Source organism: Balaenoptera musculus, chromosome 19, assembly GCF_009873245.2.
Source record: "Balaenoptera musculus isolate JJ_BM4_2016_0621 chromosome 19, mBalMus1.pri.v3, whole genome shotgun sequence".
NCBI lineage: Eukaryota > Metazoa > Chordata > Mammalia > Artiodactyla > Balaenopteridae > Balaenoptera > Balaenoptera musculus.
In genome coordinates this window covers 24,303,972-24,325,986 of record NC_045803.1, presented here as the reverse complement: position 1 = coordinate 24,325,986, position 22,015 = coordinate 24,303,972, and the positions used below count along the sequence as shown (strand labels likewise).

General features: G+C 39.9%; 2 protein-coding genes across 5 annotated transcripts in view; one reads left to right on the top strand and one right to left on the bottom strand.

Moving 5' to 3' along the window:
- Window positions 1-20,817, bottom strand: part of PHKB (phosphorylase kinase regulatory subunit beta) — a 199,119-nt gene extending 178,302 nt beyond the window's left edge. The window contains exons 1-2 of one of the 4 annotated variants that reach the window (XM_036832520.1): window positions 20,701-20,814; window positions 18,358-18,470 (exon numbers count right to left, since the gene is read on the bottom strand). In XM_036832520.1, coding sequence (XP_036688415.1) covers window positions 18,358-18,412 — 55 coding nt within the window. In that variant the 5' untranslated portion in view covers window positions 18,413-18,470; window positions 20,701-20,814. Of the gene's footprint in view, window positions 1-18,357; window positions 18,471-20,700 lie in introns of all 4 variants that reach the window. The other 3 variants (XM_036832519.1, XM_036832518.1, XM_036832517.1) reach the window with 3 other exon arrangements.
- An 85-nt stretch (window positions 20,818-20,902) lies between these two features.
- The window catches only part of ITFG1 (integrin alpha FG-GAP repeat containing 1), a 262,992-nt gene continuing 261,879 nt past the window's right edge, over window positions 20,903-22,015 (top strand). The window contains exon 1 of the mRNA XM_036832521.1: window positions 20,903-21,276. Within this exon, the coding sequence (XP_036688416.1) occupies window positions 21,069-21,276 (208 nt within the window). The 5' untranslated portion in view covers window positions 20,903-21,068. The remainder of the gene's footprint in view (window positions 21,277-22,015) is intronic.

Genomic DNA, 22,015 nt, shown 5'->3' with positions numbered 1-22,015 from the left:
ATATGTCCATGCCACTTTCTGACTTCATCCCAGCTTATCCTTCCCCCTCACCTTGTACTCAAGTGCATTCTCTACGTCTCCGTCTTTATTCTGTCCTGCCCCTAGGTCCTTCAGAACCTTTTTCTTAGATTCCATATATACGTGTTAGCATACGGTATTTGTTTTTCTCTTTCTGACTTACTTCACTCTATATGACAGATTCTAGGTGCATCCACCTCACTATAAATAACTCAATTTCATTTCTTTTGGTGAAACTGGGGTGTTAAAGTCCCCTACTATGATTGTGTTACTGTCGACTTCCCCTTTTATGGCTATTAGCAGTTGCCTTATGTATTGAGGTGCTCCTATGTTGGGTGCATAAATATTTACAATTGTTATATCTTCTCCTTGGATTGATCCCTTGATCTTTATATAGTCTCCTTCTTTGTCTCTTGTAATAGTCTTTATTTTAAAGTCTATTTTTTCTAAAATGAGAGTTGCTACTCCAACTTTCTTTTGATTTCCATTTGCATGGAATATCTTTTTCCATCTTCTTACTTTCAGTCTTTATGTGTCCCTAGGTCTGAAGTGGGTCTCTTGTAGACAGCATATATATGGGTCTTGTTTTTGTATCCATTCAGCCAGTCTATGTATTTTGGTGGGAGCATGTAATCCATTTACATTTAAGGTAGTTATTGATATGTATGTTCCTATTACCATTTTCTTAACTGTTTTCGGTTTGTTATTGAAGGTTTTTTCCTTTTCTTGTGTTTCCTGCCTAGAGAAATTCCTTTAGCATTTGTTGTAAGGCTGGTTTGGTGGTGCTGAATTCTCTTAGCTTTTGCTTGTCTGTAAAGGTTTTAATTTCTCCATCGAATCTGAATGAGATCCTTGTTGGGTAGAGTAATCTTGGTTGTGGGTTTTTCCCTTTCATCACTCTAAATATGTCCTGCCACTCCCTTCTGGCTTGCAGAGTTTCTGCTGAAAGATTGGCTGTTAACCTTATGGGGATTCCCTTGTATGTTATTTGTTGCTTTTCCCTTGCTACTTCTAATATTTTTTCTTTGTATTTAATTTTTAATAGTTTGATTAATATGTGTCTTGGTGTGTTTCTCCTTCGATTTATCCTGTATCGGACTCTCTGAACTTCCAGGACTTGACTATTTCCTCTCCCATATTAGGGAAGTTTTCAACTATAATCTCTTCAAATATTTTCTCAGTCCCTTTCTTTTTCTCTTCTTCTTCTGGGAGCCCTATAAGTTGAATGTTGGTGCGTTTAATGTTGTCCCAGAGGTCTCTGAGACTGTCTTCAATTCTTTTCATTCTCTTTTCTTTATTCTGCTCTGTGGTGGTTACTTCCACTATTTTATCTTTCAGGTCACTTATCCGTTCTTTTGCCTCAGTTATTCTGCTATGGATTCCTTCTAGAGAATGTTTAATTTCATTTATTGTGTTGTTCATCGTTTGTTTGCTGTTTAGTTCTTCTAGGTCCTTGTTAAACATTTCTTGTATTTTCTCCATTCTATTTCCAAGGTTTGTATCATCTTTACTATCATTACTCTGAATTCTTTTTCAGTTAGACTGCCTATTTCCTCTTCATTCGTTTGGTCTGGTGGGGTTTTACCTTGCTCCTTCATCTGCTGTGTATTTCTCTGTCTTCTCATTTTGCTTGACTTACTGTGTTTGGCGTCTCCTTTTCACAGGCTGCAGGTTCAGAGTTCCCATTGTTTTTGGTGTCTGGCCCCAGTGGCTAAGGTTGGTTCAGTGGGTTGTGTAGACTTCCTGGTGGAGGGCACTGGTGCCTGTGTTCTGGTGAATGATGCTGGATCTTTTCTTTCTGGTGGGTAGGACCGCGTCTGGTGGTGTGTTTTGGGGTGCCTGGGAACTTATTATGACTTTAGGCTTTTTCTCTGCTAATGGGTGGGGTTGTGTTCCTGTCTTGGTAGTTGCTTGGCATAGGGTGTCCATCACTGTAGCTTACTGCTCATTGAGTGGAACTGGGTCTTAGCTTTGAGATGGAGCTCTCTGGAAGAGCTTTCACCATTTGATATTATGTGGGGCTGGGAGGTCTCTGGTGGACCAATGTCCTGAACTCAGCTCTCCCACCTCAGAGGCTCAGGCCTGACACCCAGCTGGAGCACCAAGACACTGTCAGCCAAACAGCTCAGAAGAAAAGGCAGAAGAAAAAAAAAAAAAAAAGAAAGAAGGAAAATAAAATAAAGTTATTAAAATAAAAAAAACATTAAAGAAAAAAAAATTAAAAATTAATTAAAAAAAGAAAAGAAAGAAGAACAGAGCAACCAAACCAAAGAACAAATCAATCAATGATAAAAGTGCTAAAAACTATAATTAAAAAAAAAAAAATGAAAAAACGGACAGACAGAACCCTAGGAAAAATGCTAAAAGCAAAGCTATACAGACAAAATCACACAAAGAAGCACACACATACACACTCACAGAAAGAGAAAAAGGAAAAAAGAAAACTACTGTATATATTAAAAAAAAAGGAAGAGAGCAACCAAACCGTTAAACAAATCTACGAATGATAATAAGCTCTAAATACTAAACTAAGATAAACATAAAACCAGAAGCAAATTAGATGCAGAAAGCAAACCCCAAGCCTTCAGTTGCTCCCAAAATCCACTGCCTCAATTTTGGGATCATTCATTGTCTATTCAGGTATTCCAGAGATGCAGGGTATATCAAGTTGATTGTGGAGATTTAATCCGCTGCTCCTAAGGCTGCTGGGAGAAATTTCCCTTTCTCTTCTTTGTTCGCACAGCTCCTGAGGTTCACCTTTGGATTTGGCCCCGCCTCTGCGTGTAGGTTGCCTGAGGGTGTCTGTTCCCCACCCAGACAGGACGGAGTTAAAGTAGCAGCTGATTGGGGGCTCTGACTCACTCAGGCCAGGCGGAAGGAGGGGTACAGAATGCTGGGCGAGCCTGCGGCGGCAGAGGCCAGCATGACATTGCAACAGCCTGAGGCGTGCTGTGTGTTCTCCTGGGGAAGTCGTCCCTGGATCACAGGACCCTGGCAGTGGCGAGCTGCACAGCCTCCTGGGAGGGGAGGTGTGGATAGTGACCTGTGCTTGCCCACAGGCTTATTGGTGGCTGCAGCAGCTGCCTTAACGTTTCATGCCTATATTTGGTGTCCGCACTGATAGCTGTGGCTTGCACCCATCTCTGGAGCTAGTTTAGGCGATGCTCTGAATCCCCTCTCCTTGCGCACCCCAAAACAATGGTCTCTTGCCTCTTAGGCAGTTCCAGACTTTTTCCCAGACTCCCTCCCGGCTAGCTGTGGCGCACTAACCCCCTTCAGGCTATGTTCACGCAGCCAACCCCAGTCCTCTCCCTGGGATCTGAACTCCGAAGCCTGAGCCTCAGCTCCCAGCACCCACCTGCCTCAGCCGGTGAGCAGACAAGCCACTCAGGATGGTGAGTGCCGGTTGGCAGTGGTCCTCTGTGTGGGAATCTCTCCGCTTTGCCCTCTGCACCCTTGTTGCTGTGCTCTCCTCCATGGCTCCAAAGCTTCCCCCCGTCCACGTCCCTGTCTCCACCAGTGACGGGGCTTCCTAGTGTGTGGAAACTTTTACTCCTTCACAGCTCCCTCCCAAAGGGGCAGGTCCCGTCCCTATTCTTTTGTCTCTGTTTTTCCTTTTGCCCTACCCAGGTATGTGGGGAGTTTCTTGCCTTTTGGGAAGTCTGAGGTCTTCTGCCAGCATTCAGTAGGTGTTCTGTAGGAGTTGTTCCACGTGTAGATGTATTTTTGATGTGTTGTGAGGAGGAAGGTGATCTCCACGTCTTACTCCTCTGCCATCTTGAAGGTCCCCCCTCTGTGCCATATTTTTTATGGGCTATTAATTTTTTATGTAATACAAAACTGAAAGAATGTAACTCTGGGTGAACACTAACACTATCAAAATTTTGCTGTACTTTAATTTGCATTATAATTTAGTTGTAAGAATTTTATAGTAGTAAAAAAAGCAAAATGAAAACTGGAGTCATGACAATGGATATTTAGGTAACGTATTCAGTTTAAGGTATTTAGGGACTTCCCTGGTGGTGCTGTGGTTAAGAATCTGCCTGCCAATGCAGGGGACATGGGTTCAAGCCCTGGTTCAGGAAGAATCCCACACACTGTGGAGCAACTTAGCTCGTGTGCCACAACTACTGAGCCTGCACTCTAGAGCCCGTGAGCCACAACTACTGAAGCCCGCGCACCACAACTACTGAAGCCCTCGCGTCTAGAACCGGTGCTCCGCAACAAGAAAAGCCACAGCAATGAGAAGCCCACGCACCGCAACAAAGAGTAGCCCCCGCTTGCCACAACTAGAGAAAGCCCACGTGCAGCAACAAGGACCCAACACAGCCAAAAATAAATAAATTTTTTACAAAAGAATAAACAAAAACAAGTATTAGGTATTCAGCTTATACTATTGCAAATTAAACTATACTGTAACATGAAACCATAATAGAAATCAGCCTGGAACTTGCTAGTTTTTTGTAGTTAGTTTGAAGACCTTTTACTGTTTCCCCTCCTTTTCAAACAATTATATCTATTACTTGAAGCACCTACCCTCATTTTTATGTTCACTGTATAAGACTGTTGAATCCTATCTTACAAGGATGCCTAGAAAAAAAAAAATTTTTCTAAAGGCAGTGTCTACTGGCATCATTCTGCCTGAACTGATAAGCTACATGAGGCATGAAGGAGGCCAGATCCTCCTCACATCATCACCACCACCACCACCATCAGGGGCCTACAACAAAGATCTTCAAGCAATCAGCACTTCAGTTTCTCAAAGAAATACTTGTGGAAAATAAACTGGACAAGGGGGAAAAATAAGCTTAACTTCTAGTGCTGACCAAATATGCCTCTCATTTCCATTTAATTGGCTAGGGAACTCCTTGAAAATGGAGTCAGTCATTACATCCTGAAGCAGAGCTGCCTACTGAGATGGAGACTACAAGATCTTCTGGACATAGAAAGGATCACCAAATATAATTAAAGAAATAATGTACGATAAAGATATTAGAAGGAAATGTGAATAATACCCAGTAATTTCCAATAACATTTGTTGGAAAATTAACTTTTGTTATTAATGTATAGCAATGGGCTCAAACAAGAGTCCTGAACTAGCAACCCAAATGCCCTGGGTCAGCTGAGTAAAAGGATTTAGTCCAGGTCAATCCAGGTCAGAAGTCAGAACCTGGAGTAGACCTGCAAACTGGTAAAAGCAGAAAGCCACACTAGTAAAAGGAAGCTGAAGAAACAGTCATAGTCACACATAGGAATGTGGGGTCACTCCTAACAGGAATCAGCGACGCCAATAATGACATATTTATCTGAAGACTAAGTTCAAGATTGGGAACATGAGAATACTTAATTCAGAGCCCAAGATCTAAGACATGAGAGCGTTACACAGGACTGCTGCTCAGCAAGTATGGTGCTATGGATAGACTTTTGATCCCCAAAGTGTAGGCGATCCACTAGCAGCAGGGCCTTGTCTGGGAGCTTGCTGGAACTGCAGACTCACAGGCTACATCCCAGACCTGCTGTATGAGAATCTGCATTTTAAGGAGATCCAAGGCTCTACAGAGGAAGTTATTCCATCTTGTAAAAAACAAGAGAGGGGAGGGGAAAAAAGAGAAGAAGAAGGGATCAAAATCAAATAGCAGCTTTGTTATCTTAGGAAAATCCAACTCCACAACCCCTAGAAAATAAGGCTGTGAACTAACCAAAATAGCTTAATATCAAGACTAACATCTTGTTCATAAAAGCTTGCTTCAAGACCCCGAATCACTATACAACCAATCCAAAGCTATCATGTCATCAACTTGCCCAATCCCAACCAATTCCCCATCTTGTAAGATCTGCCTTAAAATCACCCAACCTAAGTTCTAAAACCCTATAAATATTCTCCCTTGACTGCCCTGACAGTCAATGGTTAAGAGCCAGAACATTCTGAAGTAGAAAGGAACATGAACAAGCATCTGGTCTAAGCCCTTTGTTTTATGGAAGAAATTTCACAATTTGCTCAAGAAGGCAGAACTCGTTAAAAATAGAACTTACATCAGAAATAAAATCTCTTGACTCCCTCTTTGGGGGTCTGTTTTTTTCTTTTTTTATTTATTTACATTCATTATTTTGGCCTTTATGTCCTAGAGCAGGGGTCCCCAACCCCTGGGCCACAGACCGGTACCAGTCTGAGGCCTGTTAGGAACCAGGCCACACAGCAGGAGGTGAGTGTCAGGCAAGTAAGCAAAGCTTCATCTCCCATTCCCCATCACTCCCCAGGCTAGCATTACCGCCTGAATCACACTCCCCCCCGGGGAAAAAATTGTCTTCCACGAAACCAGTCCCCTGGCGCCAAAAAGGTTGGGGACTGCTGTCTTAGAGGATGACACTGCTTAACTCTAACATAATTTACCAATATACCCAAAACATTACACTTAGTGGGAGGTGTCAATATGCATCACGCCAGACTGAATATAAACACAAAAATTCACTTTTAACCAAAGAGATCAAAAAAGGTAAAAAATAATATAATAATCTCATTATTACCAGCATCATAATAAAAACAGCTGACATTACCATGTGCAAATTTGCATGCTTTCATTTATTTCTCACAACCCTATTATGTAGGTATTGTTATTATTTTCATTTTACAGATTTAAAAAAATGAGGTTGTGACTTATCCAAAGTCATATTGCTATCAAGTGGAAGAGCTAAAACTTAAACACTGAAGTATGCTTTTTTGTTTGTTTGTTTCACATAAAACAAGCAAAGAAGTTGAGTATATAGTTATTTCAGCTGTTCTCTTGAAATTTCCATTTCTTACTATGAAAATAATACAGATTCCCAGCAATATATAACCTGCTTCCAAAGGAACATTTAAATAAGAAATACTGCTTTAATAACAATTTTCCCCAAAATACTAAGTTGTTTTCCAAGCAATTCTAGTATTGATCACTGCACTTTCTCCATGTTAGCTGTATAAGTGAACTATTTCAGCCACTATATACTTGGTGCACCTGTTCTTAACCTAGACTTCATTTCCTTTTATTTCTATTAGTTCAAGACAACTGCAATGAGGAAGAATTAAAAAGAGCTCTCTTTTGTAAGTTATATACATAGTAACTGCTAGGCTGTGACCTGATGAGGTCTAACATGAAAACCTAGATTCTTCTCTAGTGTGTTATTTAGCGCTGTGTTTAATAGTTTTATAAAAAAAAGATTTTATATCATTTCTTATTCTGAAAAATGTTGAACTTACTCTAGGTGGCAAGATTTAAAAAGTTAGTATCTTCCCACTTCATTTAAAAGTATATCATTTCACGCTCCTTCAATACGATATTCCTGAAATTTAAATGCCAAGTTCAAATTTCTTGGTATCTTATGTAAAGTCTAAAGTGTGATAGACAAGACCTATTACATATCGTTGATCTTCTCTATGTGTAAAAATAAATAAATACACTACTGATGACTTACATTTTTATAAAAATGTAGATGAATAATCTATGTGATTTCCTCCATTTTTCCTGCAAGCGAAGCGAAAATCAGTACACGGAGACTGCTCAAGCTTTTTAAGCAAGGGGCAAAGGAAGTCAGAGCCATAAGTTTGGCCCTGGAGATGCTGTCCACAGCTAAAAAACAATCAAGAATGCCCTCAAGTCATAAACTTATTACACACTAGGGTCACTATTTTGCTTCATTTATTGTACTTCTTTTTTGAATTTGAACTTTGAACCTTTTTGGACTTGACAGTGGGGGAAATATATTTAGTATGAAAATATGTTATTATTCAAAAACAAATGGAAAATAAAGCACTGTAGCAGAGAATGTAAGTAGGAAGGGAAGGTGGAAGGGTAACCAGAAGACTAACAGCGAAAGATGCTGAACAGCAGACTCCAGGTTTACATTTTATCCTTTGGATAATGGAGAGCCGTTGGGGAGGTTTACGTAAGGGCATCATATGATCCAAACTTTAAAAAGATAACTGTTGGCAGCGTGAAAGATTACAGTAAAGTGGTGAGCCCTAGGCACAAGAGTCCACTTTTGGTTAAAATATTCATCCTAAGGCCTTGAATTAAGATAGTGACAGCAGGGATACAGAGGAGAGGGAATATTCAAGAAATATTTAAAAGGTAGAAAAATTAGACTGAGGAAAAGCTTAAATTTGGTACAGGTCTTAGGTACAAATATCAGCATCATGTAGAGTAATACAGAAGGAGAGTCTAGTGATAACTTCTAATCCTCAAATAGTTTTTTATTCCTTTAAATAATAATAATTAACTTTACATCCTGCTAGGATTTGTTTTTTTTATCCTTGCACTCACTGAGCAAATGATTATTATCAAAGCTACAAGCCTATTGAGAATTGGGATTAGGTGGGTATAACAAATTAATTGTGCTTCACTGCATATTTCCATTAAAACAAGATAACATATCCAAACACAAGGATCTCAGAACTGACAGAAACAACAGATAAAAACTCACAAAAAGATTCGACAAAGATAATTACTGTCAGAAATATGTAAATTAAGAAAACAAGTTAAGTATTTTAAATACCTCTTTATTAAAGATATTTAACATGGACAATTCATTGTTATCAGGAGACCATTTAAAAGATGTTTAACACAAACAAAAGGTAAAGGTCTAAAATCAACTAGCTTATATGAGCCATATTTAAAACAGGCTCAATTTGAATGGAAAAAAATCCCATCAAAGCAGAAAGAATATCAATAGAAATGATTCATGCTCTCTACCAAAGCCTAGCATAATACCAAATGACATTATGTTTAAAAAATAAGACTTTTAAAAAATTATTTTTAAATAAGATATATTTTAAAAATGTATTTAGAAGTATGAAAGTTTGAAATGGCACCCAACGGGGCATGGCTCTATATACTACACTACATCATGAGCAAAGCCTAATGATTAATGATGCAGAGTGCATGTACTCTAGAGCTCCAAGTTTCTTACTACAAATTTCCAGGTGAAGTCACCTAACAAATCGACAGCTACAAACAGGTTAAAACCTAACAGTGTTGCCCACTTTGGAATCACTCAGACATAGGCTGCTCTGTTGTTCAAAACTTATTTAATATATTGTTTTTGCTTAAGGAGAGAGGCCACCTACATTAAGATAACATTGTCTATGGTCAAATTGCATACATATGAACACACACACAGACATATACCTGCATGGAGGCTACTTGAGACCTGAGCCAAAATTTCCATCCTTGAAATAAGATCAGTAAATGCTTCTATCAAAACATTTAAAATCAAACATCATAGTAAGTTTAGAGGTTTAGTCCACTGCCCTTAACTTTTAAAGTGTGAGATTTGCACAACCGCCATTTGGTTACACAGATGAAAATTCATGACAGAAACATACTCAGAATACAGGAAAAAAAAAAAAAAGATGAAACTGAAATCGTCCTAAATCACAGCTGTTAAAAGTTTAGATGTAAACTATATATTTTTCTATTTAAATAATAATAATAAAGAATAAGCTCCCCTACAGGCTGAAAATTCCATGCAAAAAAGAGTCCACTGACTGAAGCTGCAGCAAGCCAAGGTCATCTTTTTGGCATACTAATGATTTATAACTATCAACTAATCAACCATCAGGTATTTATGATCAAACACATATAAAAAGGACTGTCCAAAGCTCAACTGCCCAATCCTAAACCCTGTGCTTGTCCTTGCCAGTCTACATTCACAGCTTTAGCCACAAGACTCCACCTATCATACAAATAATAACATGACGGTTCATTCCATGACCAGGGCCTATATATTTGCAAAAATTCAAGTCCTATAAGACTTGAATCTTAAATGACTAAAAAGGAAGGCCATGGAAATGGTGTGAAGTTACTGATAATAAAGGGAGTATAACAATTAAAACAATAAGCTTAAAAAATTTTTAAATAACAAATTAAAAACTAATGATGTATATTTTGAAAGACAACAAAGAACACGAGACACATAATATATCAGAACCCATAAAAATGGCCAATTTCAATTATACACTTAAAAAGATTCTCACTGGTTCTATAAGGCACTTAATGTACTGTATCTGTTCACCTACGAAAAGCAACCTCCTCAAGAAATTTGTAAAATATGAACTGAAGGAGAAGCTATGAAATCAAGAAATTAAAAATAAAGAATAGTTCTTTTTAAGGAACTAAGATAAAGTCATATCATTGTTGGTAAAAGAAACTAATAAACTCTATAGGGAAAAAAGGAACAAATACTAAAATAAAAAACAGCAACAATTTTTTCACCTTTTTAAAACCACTTCTAATCAAGGCAGCCAAGGCTTATTGTGACAAAAATGAGAAAAAGTATGAATTTATTAAAAACACATCATAGGAAACTACAATGTACAGTAACAAAGCATTTATCAAATTTTCAAGAACAAGTATATAACATGTGCAGTTACAATTTTCTTTTATGTGTTTTCTAGTCAGGGATTATTTTCAAATCTCTTTTGGGTCTATTTTCAAGACTCAGGAAAAAAAAAAAAAAAAGACATGTCCTAACTGTGTAAGTGTTTACCAATAAAAACAAAACAAAACAAAAAACCTTTACATTTCCCACAAACCCAGTATCTTTTTTTTTTTTTTAAAGTAGAGGGAAGGATTTTTTATTTATTTATTTATTTTTGGCTGTGTTGGGTCTTCGTTTCGTGTGAGGGCTTTCTCTAGTTGCGGCAAGCGGGGGCCACTCTTCATCGCGGTGTGCGGGCCTTTCACTATCACGGCCTCTCTTGTTGCGGGGCACAGGCTCCAGACGCGCAGGCTCAGTAGTTGTGGCTCACGGGCCTAGCTGCTCCGCGGCATGTGGGATCTTCCCAGACCAGGGCTCGAACCCGTGTCCCCTGCATTGGCAGGCAGATTCTCAACCACTGTGCCACCAGGGAAGCCCAAACCTGGTATCTTTTAATAGGTAAATCAAATGTCTATGTCTCTTTCAGCCTGAACCAAGAAAAGATATGGCAGCTCCTTGTGTGGTTTTACAGATTATTCCTCAGAAATACAATGATTAATCTCTGCTTTAAAATATGGACAGAGATTATCATAATGATATAAAAATAAGATATAGATTTATAAGAATTTGCTACATATGCACACAGAAAATTTTCCTGTGTTAAATTTGGCCACATTCCAAAAGTTACTCTGTTGAGTCAAAGATACCGTACAAATGGTAGATAATCAAGGTGGCCACAGTTTCTGAATCAAGACTGATGACAGAGTCAATATTTGTGCTTTCACAGCCCTTCTTTATCAAAGATGGATTGAATGCCCCATATGCCCAGCAGTGTGCATTATGCTAGTTGTTAAACATAGAGATAGAGACATATAGCACATGGCTTCGGCCATTAGGCTGCTCCCTGCCTTCTCACCAACTTCCAATTTATTTGCATGATAGCCAGAGGATCTTCATAAAGTATTACTCAGGTCTTATCACCTTATTATTTCAAATTTTCTATAGTTTTCCCTTCCAATTACAATAAAATCCAAGTACCTTCAAGCCTCCCAGCACCCTGCCCCTCCCAGCCATCCCAGCCATCCTCTCTTTCCTATTATTGTCATTCACAGTGCTTTGTCCTTTGAGGATACTGTTCTCAAATATCCAGCTCTATCTATCCCCAAGATCCTATCCTAGGACACTCCTCACCCCAGCTTCTCATTTGACTCCTATATCCTCCTTCAGCGCAAATGTCATTTCCACAGATGCCTTCTCTGAAGTGCCACTCTAATCCTGCAGGAAATACGGAGCTCACAAGTGGTGCTAAGCAGAGGAATAATAGGATCAGTTCTTTATCTTAGAAAAATCACCCAGATAAGAACTTGTAGAACAGACTAGCTAGAGAGGTGGTACAATGGGAGGTGATGGTTATAGGTAGCAAAGTTAAGTAGGAAACAACTAGAAGAGGCCAGAAGAGAGTTAGAGACTGCATGTATGCAAAAGCACTGGTCATCTTTAGCTTTGCAAAAAGTTCCATCAGGCTCTGAGCTCTCTAAGACCAGTATCATATACAGTCACCCCTTGGAATCCACGGGGGATTGGTTCCAGGACCACACCACCGCTGCCAAGGACAACAAAATCTGTGGGTGCTCAAGTCCCTTATATAAAATGGCATGGTAAAATTGATATAGCCACTATGGAGAACAGTATGGAGGTTCCTTAAAAAGTTAAAAATAGAACTACCATTCGACCCAGCAATCCCACTACTGGGCATATACCCTGAGAAAACCATAATTCAAAAAGAGTCATGTATCACAACGTTCATCGCAGCACTATTTACAATAGCCAGGACATGGAAGCAACCTAAGTGTCCACTGACAGATGAATGGATAAAGAAGATGTGGCACGTGTATGCAATGGAATATTACTCAGCCATAAAAAGAAATGAAACTGAGTTATTTGTAGTGAGGTGGATGGACCTAGAATCTGTCACACAGAGTGAAGTAAGTCAGAAAGAGAAAAACAAATACCGTACGCTAACACATATATATGGAATCTGAAAAAAAAAAATGATTCTGAAGAATCTAGAGGCAGGACAGGAATAAAGACGCAGACATAGAGAACAGACTTGAGGACACGGGGACGGGGAAGGGTAAGCTGGGACGAAGTCAGAGAGTGGCACTGACATATATATATACTACCAAATGTAAAATAGATAGCTAGTGGGAAGCAGCCACAAAGCACAGGGAGATCAGCTCGGTGCTTTGTGACCACTTAGAGGGGTGGGATAGGGAGAGTGGGAGGGAGACGCAAGAGGGAGGGGATATGGGGATACATGTATACGTATAGCTGATTCACTTTGTTATACAGCAGAAACTAACACAACATTGTAAAGCAATTATACTCCAATAAAGATGTTAAAAAAAAAAATGGCATAGTACAGTCAGCCCTCTGCATCCTCAAACTGTAGAACCCTCAGATACAGAGGGCCAACTGTATTACACACTTCCCACAACATCAGAGAGGTCCAGTAAACAGTAGCTAATTTGACATGAGTGACAGAAGAGCAGTGAATATCGCCAAGATGCAAACAATAATCATTGGCATTCATTTATGGAATACTAGGCACTATGCATGTTGAAGAAGGGGAAGGCAACAACGGTTGGGAGCTCTGGCTGAGTTTGTATCCTAGCTGTGTGACTTTATATAAGTTACTTTGCTTCTCTGTGTTTTGATTTTTCAACAGATAGTTAGCAGTCCTACAGCACAGGATTGTTGTGAGATTTAAATGTAAAGCACTTAGAACACTATTTGTCACATATTAAGTACTCAACAAAAAGTAGCTACTGAAATTGTCACTGTTGTCATCATCATTATAATCATTGTTGTTATTATTAGTACCATTACAACCACTAGATACTTCATAAACATTATTTCATCTTCACAAAAGAACTTATGAGGGTATACTATTATCTCCACTGTATAATTACGGAAAGTAGGTGAAAAAGCAGTTCACACAGTTTATAAGTTTCATACTGAGATGTGAGCCTAGTTTTATGAGTCGATATACTAACCACATTACATTATCTCTCAAAAGGGGCAGGAGGGACTAAGATGTGATAAGTAATATGATTTTCTAAGCAATATGATTTACTGAGCATTTATTATCCTCCAAGCACTCTTCTGGGCTCTATGGATACAGGAGTGAACAAAACAGATGAAGTCTCTTCTCTCATATGATACATGAGCTTCTCTATCTCTGTATAGAGAAGCTAAGAGAAAAATATCAAATAGTGAGAGGTATACTAGAGTATCAAAATTAAGAGTGATATGTCTGGGGGCCACTCTGATTGAGTAGGTAAAAAGGCCTTTCTAAGAAGGCTAAGTTTAAGATGTGAACCGAAAAGACAAACAAAAGGAAGAAGCTGCCCAACCAGCAAGATAAGAGATTATTCCAGGAAGAGGAAATAGCTATAACAGAGAGCCTAAGTGAAAACAAATTGTGTCTTAAGGAATCAAAGCATGCATGGCTGAAGAGCAGTGGGGGAGAGAGGAGTATTCCATGAGGAGATTAGAGAAGCAGGCAAGAGCCAGGTGATTAGGGTCACCCAAGGGAAGGACTGTGGATTTACTGCTAAAGGTAATGAAGGATTTCAGGAAGGTGACATGATCTGACTTATATATTTAAAAGATTCTTCTCACTGCTGGGTAGAGAACAGATTGCAGTGAGGCAAGAATATGAAGACAGGAAACCAGGCTATTTCAGTAGTTTAGATCAGAGATGAAAGTGGCTTAAACTATGCAGCTAGGAGCACAGCTGGAGAAAAACAGGCAGAATCCTGTATATGTTTTTGAAACTGGAATAGAAAAGATTTACAAATGAACTGAATAAAAAGAGTAAAGGAATGAGGAATGACCTCCATATTTTTAGCTTGAGCAACTGGAAGAATATGCTTTAGTTTACTGAGATGGAAAAGATTTACGGAGGCATATATTTAGGGTAGGAATAGGATTAGAAAATAAGAGTTCTGTTTGGGCCAGGTTACATTTGAGATGCTCATCATATATACCCATATGGAAATTTTCAGCAGGCAACTAGATCAGAATCAGGAATTCTGGGGAGTTCCTCTTACCCTTTCTCTGGCTTTACAGAAGACTGAAGATCAAGAAAACAGTAAGAAGAAAATAGATTTTATGATGCACAATGTGGTATTCTGTAACAGTCTAAAGCAGTGAGACAAGCCATTGTACTCTTCATGAAATCATTTCACTTATAAAATCTGAAGCATCATCTTTGCTGAGGAGAATGACAGAAAGAGAGTAAGCTTTAAGGTCAATAAGATTCATGCCAAGGGAGTTAAGCCATATCATATGGCTTCTACTTCCTAAATCGTATAAGATTTCAGGGCAGGACACAGTAAGAAGAGATCAGAGCTCCCAGCAGGATACAGTTAACATAGTGCTCCTGAAAATTCCATCCTACATGAAGGGAACCCATAGCATACCCAATATAAGCCCAAAATCTCTTCTAACTATACACAAAATAATGACTGCTCTCCTTGTTGTCTAATAGGAGTTTCCATGGAAACTGTCAAAAACCATTTCTTTAGACTTGTAATGATTACTGACAAAAACGAAATCGACTTAGATTAAAACGAGAGGTAGATTCTGGTTAATCTGATTCCATCCAATTGTATTTTAGCATGACTAGTTTTCTTAATCAAATGGCTACCATGAGGGTAGATACCGAAATGAGGTAAAGAGATAAGCAACTATGTCTGCTTTTGTAAAATCCTACTCTTAAATACATACCAGCAATATTGTAAAAGACAAACATTTTTTAGGAAAGATAAAGAATAAAATTTATTGGGCAGCTATTAAATATCAAGTGTTTTGCATATAACATCTTGTTTAATCCTCAGAATAATATCTTCAGGTAGGTTTTATTACTCCTACTTTTACAGAGAAGGAAATCAGGTCTAAAAGATGTAAAGTTACTTGCTCAAGATCAAACAAGTATTAAACAACAGAGCGAGGATGAGATTCAGGTATAGCTGAACACAAAATGTGTACACTTTCCTTAGGCTCTTAAAAGGGGCCACAACACGTAACAGTCCAGGAGCCTCAGGCCTATGGTCTCTTTAAGCCAAAAGAACTTTATTAATTGGTTGACTATTAAATTGGGCTGAAACAAGGCTGCTATATAAGTGCCTAAAAAGAAGAGAGTGTCAGACACACAAAATAAAAAGTTGAGTTTTGCCCAGAATATACAATAAAACTTTACCAGGTATCGATATGCCCATCAAATCAAATAAATCAAATTAAATTAATCAAAAAACCTAAAAATAAAGAGAAAAACTCAAGTCACATGCTGATAAACTCACTGAGATACTGATAAACTTACAGAGCCAAGATAGAGATAAGCCAATGATTCATTTTAAGGAATAATTTTAAAAATTATCTTATCATCTAAGAATAAAAGTAAAAATGCCATGACATTTCTTACCTCATCACAAAATGCCATAACAATTACTACAAATAACTGAACTTGTAGTGCCAATGTAATTGCTCTAGCTGATCAACTCTGCTAATCTAAAATATAACTGTAGTAGTCAAATGAGAAACGGAAGCCATCTAAGTTACTGGATGCTACACTCCTTCCCTAATAATTAGTTAATTCATTTTGGTTGTGGAATTTGCCTATAAATTCATTGTCCTGTATGTTTTACCACAAGGCTCTTTAAAGAAAAACCTGGACATCCAGATCTCTTTTTAGATTTAAGCAGTCAAAACAAAAGAAAGTATATTCAACCACAGCACATACGGACACATTAGCATTCAGAGCACAGCTCAAGCATGCACGCATGGAAATGCAGGACACACTAAATTCAATAAAGAGCAGAAATAAAGAAAAACATAGCAGAAACAAATCCAGGAGGAATAAAGAGGGTTAAAATGCATAAAACGATCTGGGTATATTAGAAACTAATTTTCCAAAATCAAGATACTGGCTTTCACTTTTGGTAACATTAAATAGTTTCTAGCCAAAGGTACCAAGGAAAAGCTCAGCTATAAACCCAGGACATTCTTTAAAATGACTGTTAAATGAAATCACACCATTATACACTCTCCCACAGTTATAACGTCCAAGGAACTACAATAGCAGAAAACAAATCATTTCCAACATAAATGAAGTATTTCTAAATTAGTAAATAAACTATAAATGCAAACCACTCTATTTCACAGATAAAAGTTTTATTTCTTTATAGTTATCACTAAGTTTTGGTTAGATGAACCCCAAGTGTCTATACTGAAAGTAATTTATAAGGAATCCATCTTTTAAATGGCTTATAACGATTAAGTTTGGTATTTTCCTATTTAGTTTCTTGGTGCATTCTATTTTGATTTAATAATATGGTACTGGAAAAACTTCTTGTATATGGTTTTAAACACTCTATGTAATGTTAAGCACAGTTCTTAGGTTTTGAAATTTTCGGGACTATTGATGCATAAAAGCATACCTTTAGCATTCTATTTCCCAGTAACTGCTGAAGGACTTTGTCAGTGCTGAAAACCCATCAAGCCCTTTATTAAGAAAGCCAAGATGAAAACGAGAGCCTGATGCTTAAAAGAAAGCACAGTTCAAACATATATGTCCTCTTGTTCTCTTAGTCCAAAGAGTAAATCAGAAATCAACTGGCAATGTTACATATACTATTTTGTCACTTGGCAGATGACAACTAAAGACATGGATCATTATTGTTCCTTAAAGTATAAGCTTTGTTTTCTCCTGTTTGTGACTCTTCCGTAAGCTATTTCCTATTTCTTTCCTTCAAGATTTTCCCCCTCCATCTTGCCAAAACAGGGCTTGAAATACAAATGGAAATAAACGGTGGGGGAACTACCTCTGAAAGGCTATGGTGAAACCAAAAAGAAAGAATTTTTCACTGTTTGACTGGGTCATCTCACATTTATCTGTTAATGAGTCCTGAGGCTTGAATATTCTGCTTAAGGCACACTAAAGACAAAGCAGCCTCTTGCCAACAGGCTTTTCCCAGTGTTCACACACAAAACTGGTTTTAAATGGCCCAAGGTGGGTCACAACCCACAGAAAAAAGCCGTAAAGACTTCAGTCTTCATTTCAGCTCTATGGCCACTTAACAAAGCCCTTCTCTTCCAGATACATTCAAAGGCCTGTGTTCCTAATGGGAATCCATATATGGTCTTTCCTGGGTGCATGGACCTCTTCCAAATTGTTTTCAAGACCCAGGGCACTCATCTGGAGAGCAATTCCACAGCTTTCATCCAGCTTGCAAAGGGTCTCACCAACCTGACAGTCTAAGAGCCACTGTACCAACACCTCCTCCAGCCCTTACACCAGGAAGCCATGGGATGGAAGGCAAAGCACATGGCCTTGAAACATAATAGTCTCAGGACCTGGGACAACTTGCTTCAACTCTGTGGGCTTCCCTTTCCTGTCTATGAAAATGCATATAAAAATACCTACTTCACAGGGAGGTAATGAAGAGAAAATAATTGGGACGCTGACCAAATTTTTCTACTTTATAAAAGTTAGTTTCTTATGCAAAAAGACAAAAATTATTGAAGCTTTTTATCTACCCAGGTGATAATTAAGGCTCCCAGATACTGAGGAATTGCCCCTGGTCAAATAGAGCTCGTGTCAAGACAGGGGCTCCACTCTGCACTTCTCATGCTTCTCACACCACAGACCACGTTCACCATACAGTGCAAACTTGAGCCCAACAATAACAGAAATGGTGCTCAGGCTTGGGCCCACCAAAGAGGAAATAAAACCAAAATAATATCATATGGTGACAACAACCTTCAGAAACAAAGGTATTTAAAATTACCAAGTGACCCTTTTAGGGTCTACACACTTACCAGACCTTAAGAAAGCTGGTGGAGAAGAGACGACTGCATCAGGTGAGCTGGCCATTTCAAATTGTTGACTCTAATCATAAGCATCGCAGGCTAAACTACAGCAATTTTCAAAACTGTTTAGTGAAGGTTAGAAGCAATCAGCATTAGATTAATTGAAAGCAGTGTGAGCAGTTATTAACATGATGGGGTGTGCAACAAAGGCAATAATTGAGGTTCATTATAATTTTATTTTCTCTTTTATGACTTGAAAATTTGATTTTCTTTGCTTTGATAAATTACATTTGCTTATATGGATGAGGCAGGAAATATATAATGACCACTTATTAAACATTACGTAAGAGTAGCATCGAGTAGCTCTATTGAGCAGTGAAGTGATTATGCCACTATGTAACAATGCTCAGAACTTTGCAGTGGCATCTATATCATAGTCAGGCTAGTCCAAGTTTCAAACAAAACTCACTTTATATACTCCTCTAAAAGTAACAAACAGAATCAGGGTGATTGCTTTTAATGACACAGGAAGTCAATGATTCACTGAAGAAAGTTTATAGTCTACACATCACAGCTATCAGAAGAATCTGAAACCTCAACTAATTTGGAGGGATGACTTCAAATGGTATCTCTTTTATTGCTATGATGTAAACATATAGCAACATCCAACATTTATATAATACACTCAACTACCTTGTACATGAAACTGGATTTAAGTGACTACATTCAACAATAGTTAAATAAAATTTGATTTTTTTTTTTTCTCAGTAAAGAAAGAGAAGGTAGGTTTTCAAAGCTTACTGTTATGACACGCAGTTCAGAGGAAATTAAGACTGGAGAAGAAAATAAACCCTATACGTTTATTAGAGGAAAAGAGAAATGCTGTAAAAATATACGTTGAGGGTAGAGCTGTTTCCTGTAAGAAAACTCCAGTTACTCTCTTTGACCGGAAATTATCAACTCAATAACCCTTTTTATAGCCCAAATAGACTCACTGTTAGTGGTCAACTCAATACTTCAGTATGACACAAAAAGTTTGAGAAAAATGTGAAACAGAAATATATGTGACTATTCTAAGTAACTGTACTAACACTAAAATGTACTAAGGACTAGTTTTTGAAAAATTCTCTCATACTTATGGTAGTTTTGTTATAACCCTAAGTAAATAAGTGCACAACTATTTTTAAGGTTTAAAAATAGAATGGAATAAGCAACAAAGATTGGGTGGATTTCTCCTGTACGATTTATGAAATTAGATACTTTCTTCAAAAAAAAAAAAAAAAGACAGCTAAAAACTCTGTTGTCTTCTGCACAACAACTAAGAACTTCATGAACGGGAAAAGCCAAAATATAATGGGGTAGTATTAGCTGAGGGAAAAAAAACAAAACGCTTAATACCAGTGCAGATGCATAATTAGTCTTCCTAGGGCTATGTCTTTCAATGTTATCAGATTATCGACTTTGACATTATCATCTCCCAACACTAATTTATATAGTAACAACAAGCCTTCAAAAGGGAAGATTCTTAGATGAAGACTTGTCATTCCACCATCTTTCCTGTTTATAGGAACACTTTTTAGCTCGAGATTACATCCAGCCAGCCAGGAATAAGAGAAGTTTCAATCCTGGCTGTCAGATGAGTTATCAGCCACAAGTGCTAACTTCAAAGTGTGATTTTGCAATTTGAACAAGTCAGTTCAGGACACTGTAACTGTGTAACTGCCTGCGCAGCGTGTTCTGACCTAGGTGACCTCGGGTTTGGGAGCCACAACTGGGAACTAGGCGTCCTGGGGCCACTTGCCAAGGGAAGGGGCCCACTTCCTTCTGAGTCCTAACTATGCTCACCGTGACCCCCTTCGTGGCCTGAGGCCCTGTCTCCCTCAATTTCTGCCCCATAGATAACTGGCTAGATCTCAGAACTTGTAATGTGAAAAGGAGATACGAAATAAGGCAACAAGCAGCCGCCAGTTTTCTAGGACCAGACCCTAGTCATATGTAAAAATGAAGCTATCTGACTTTCGGGGAGGAATACAGACAGGGAGGGCACTCCTGGGAATGTGGCCACCGCCTGATTTCTAAGAAGACTCCAGGAGAAGTCGGCACCACCACCTACTTTTCGAGAGGGAACACACACGAAATATAGTTGGGGAAGCAAAACGGAGCAAAGGTGGGACCACCACCTAATGGGGAAAGACATCAAGAGGAAGCCAGGGACCACCGCCTGCTTTCTAAGGGGAAACACGCGGGCACAGGTTCATTCCAGGAATCCCACCTGCCTCCTGCCCAAGGCTCTTGACGGGGAGTACCCTCTACGGTGCGGGGGGGAAAGGGTGGCGCCCCAGCCAGCCAAACCTGAGCGCTTGATCCGGGCTCTTCGCTCCAAGACCTTCCAGCTCACTTCGTCCACGAGCCCCGCCATCGCGCTCGGGCCGCCGTCTTGGCCACCGCCCCCGGGGCCGCCTGTCACCTCCTCCCGGCCGGCCCCGCCCCCCCGCGCGACACTGTCGGGAGGCGCACCGGCCGGAAGTGAGCGCGAGGGCGAGCTTCAACCTAGCTTCGCGGCCTCCCGAGCGTCAGCCCTACGGGAGAGTGAGACGGGGGCCGGCCGCGGTCGTACGGGCGTCGGGGCTACGCTCTTTCTCTCTCGGCCAGCGGCACGGTGCTTTCCGGCTGCCGTCAAGCGCAGCAGGGGGCCGGTGGGCGAGGGCCGAGGGGCTGCCATGGCGGCGGCACGCCGGCTGCTGGGCTCCTGGGTGTTGCTGGCGCCGCTGCTTGGGGGGCTCGCGCTGCTGGGAGTCGGGCCGGTCCCGGCGCGGGCGCTGCACAACGTCACGGCCGAGCTCTTTGGGGCCGAGGCCTGGGGCACCCTGGCAGCCTTCGGAGACCTCAACTCTGACAAGCAGACGGACCTCTTCGTGCTGCGGGAAAGTCAGTGCTTGCCCGGCCCTCCCTCTATTCGCGTGCCCCTCCCGGTGTTCCCCACACCCCTTGCCCGGATGCCCGGTCCTCCTGCATTTCCTGGCCCTTCTCGCCCAGCCCTGTCTCTCCCCCTTTATTTCCAGCATCCTTGCAGCTTGCCTGTTTTTTCCATCTTTTCCAAACCCAGGTCCTGGCCTGACCACTCCACAGTTTGATCCACCCCCGCAAGCACTGGAAACACCCCGGTTTTTTGGGGTTTTTTCCTGAGACGACCGCGGCCGTCACTCACGCACCCCGCCCTTCTCATGGAATCAGCTGCCTTCCAGAGTCCTTCCTAATTCCCAGTAGTCTTTGTAGCTTGCCTTTACGTTCCCTGCCAAGGCCCCTTCATTCCTGTCGGCTGTATTTCCTCCAGTCTCCCTTCCCCTTTGATGAACTGGAAAAGGTGCGACCTGACAATTTACTCTCGTAGAGGACTTCTCCCTCCCTCTTCATTTACCTTGTTCACCCTCCCCTCCCTTTGTCAGGGTCCCAGCTTTCTTAGAAACTACTGTTCCTTCCCAAGGCCCTAAACACTCCACAGTTCTCACAAGTATTTCGCAGGTATTACTAATAAACCCAGTGTCTCCTTGGAAAAGGATTCTCAAACTGCAGGTTTTTCTCCCTTCTGGGCTGCCCTAGTCTTTTGTGTGCAAAAGACTTCCTTGCTTTAGCCACCACCCTAGTCTTCCAAATCTCTGTTTTCTTT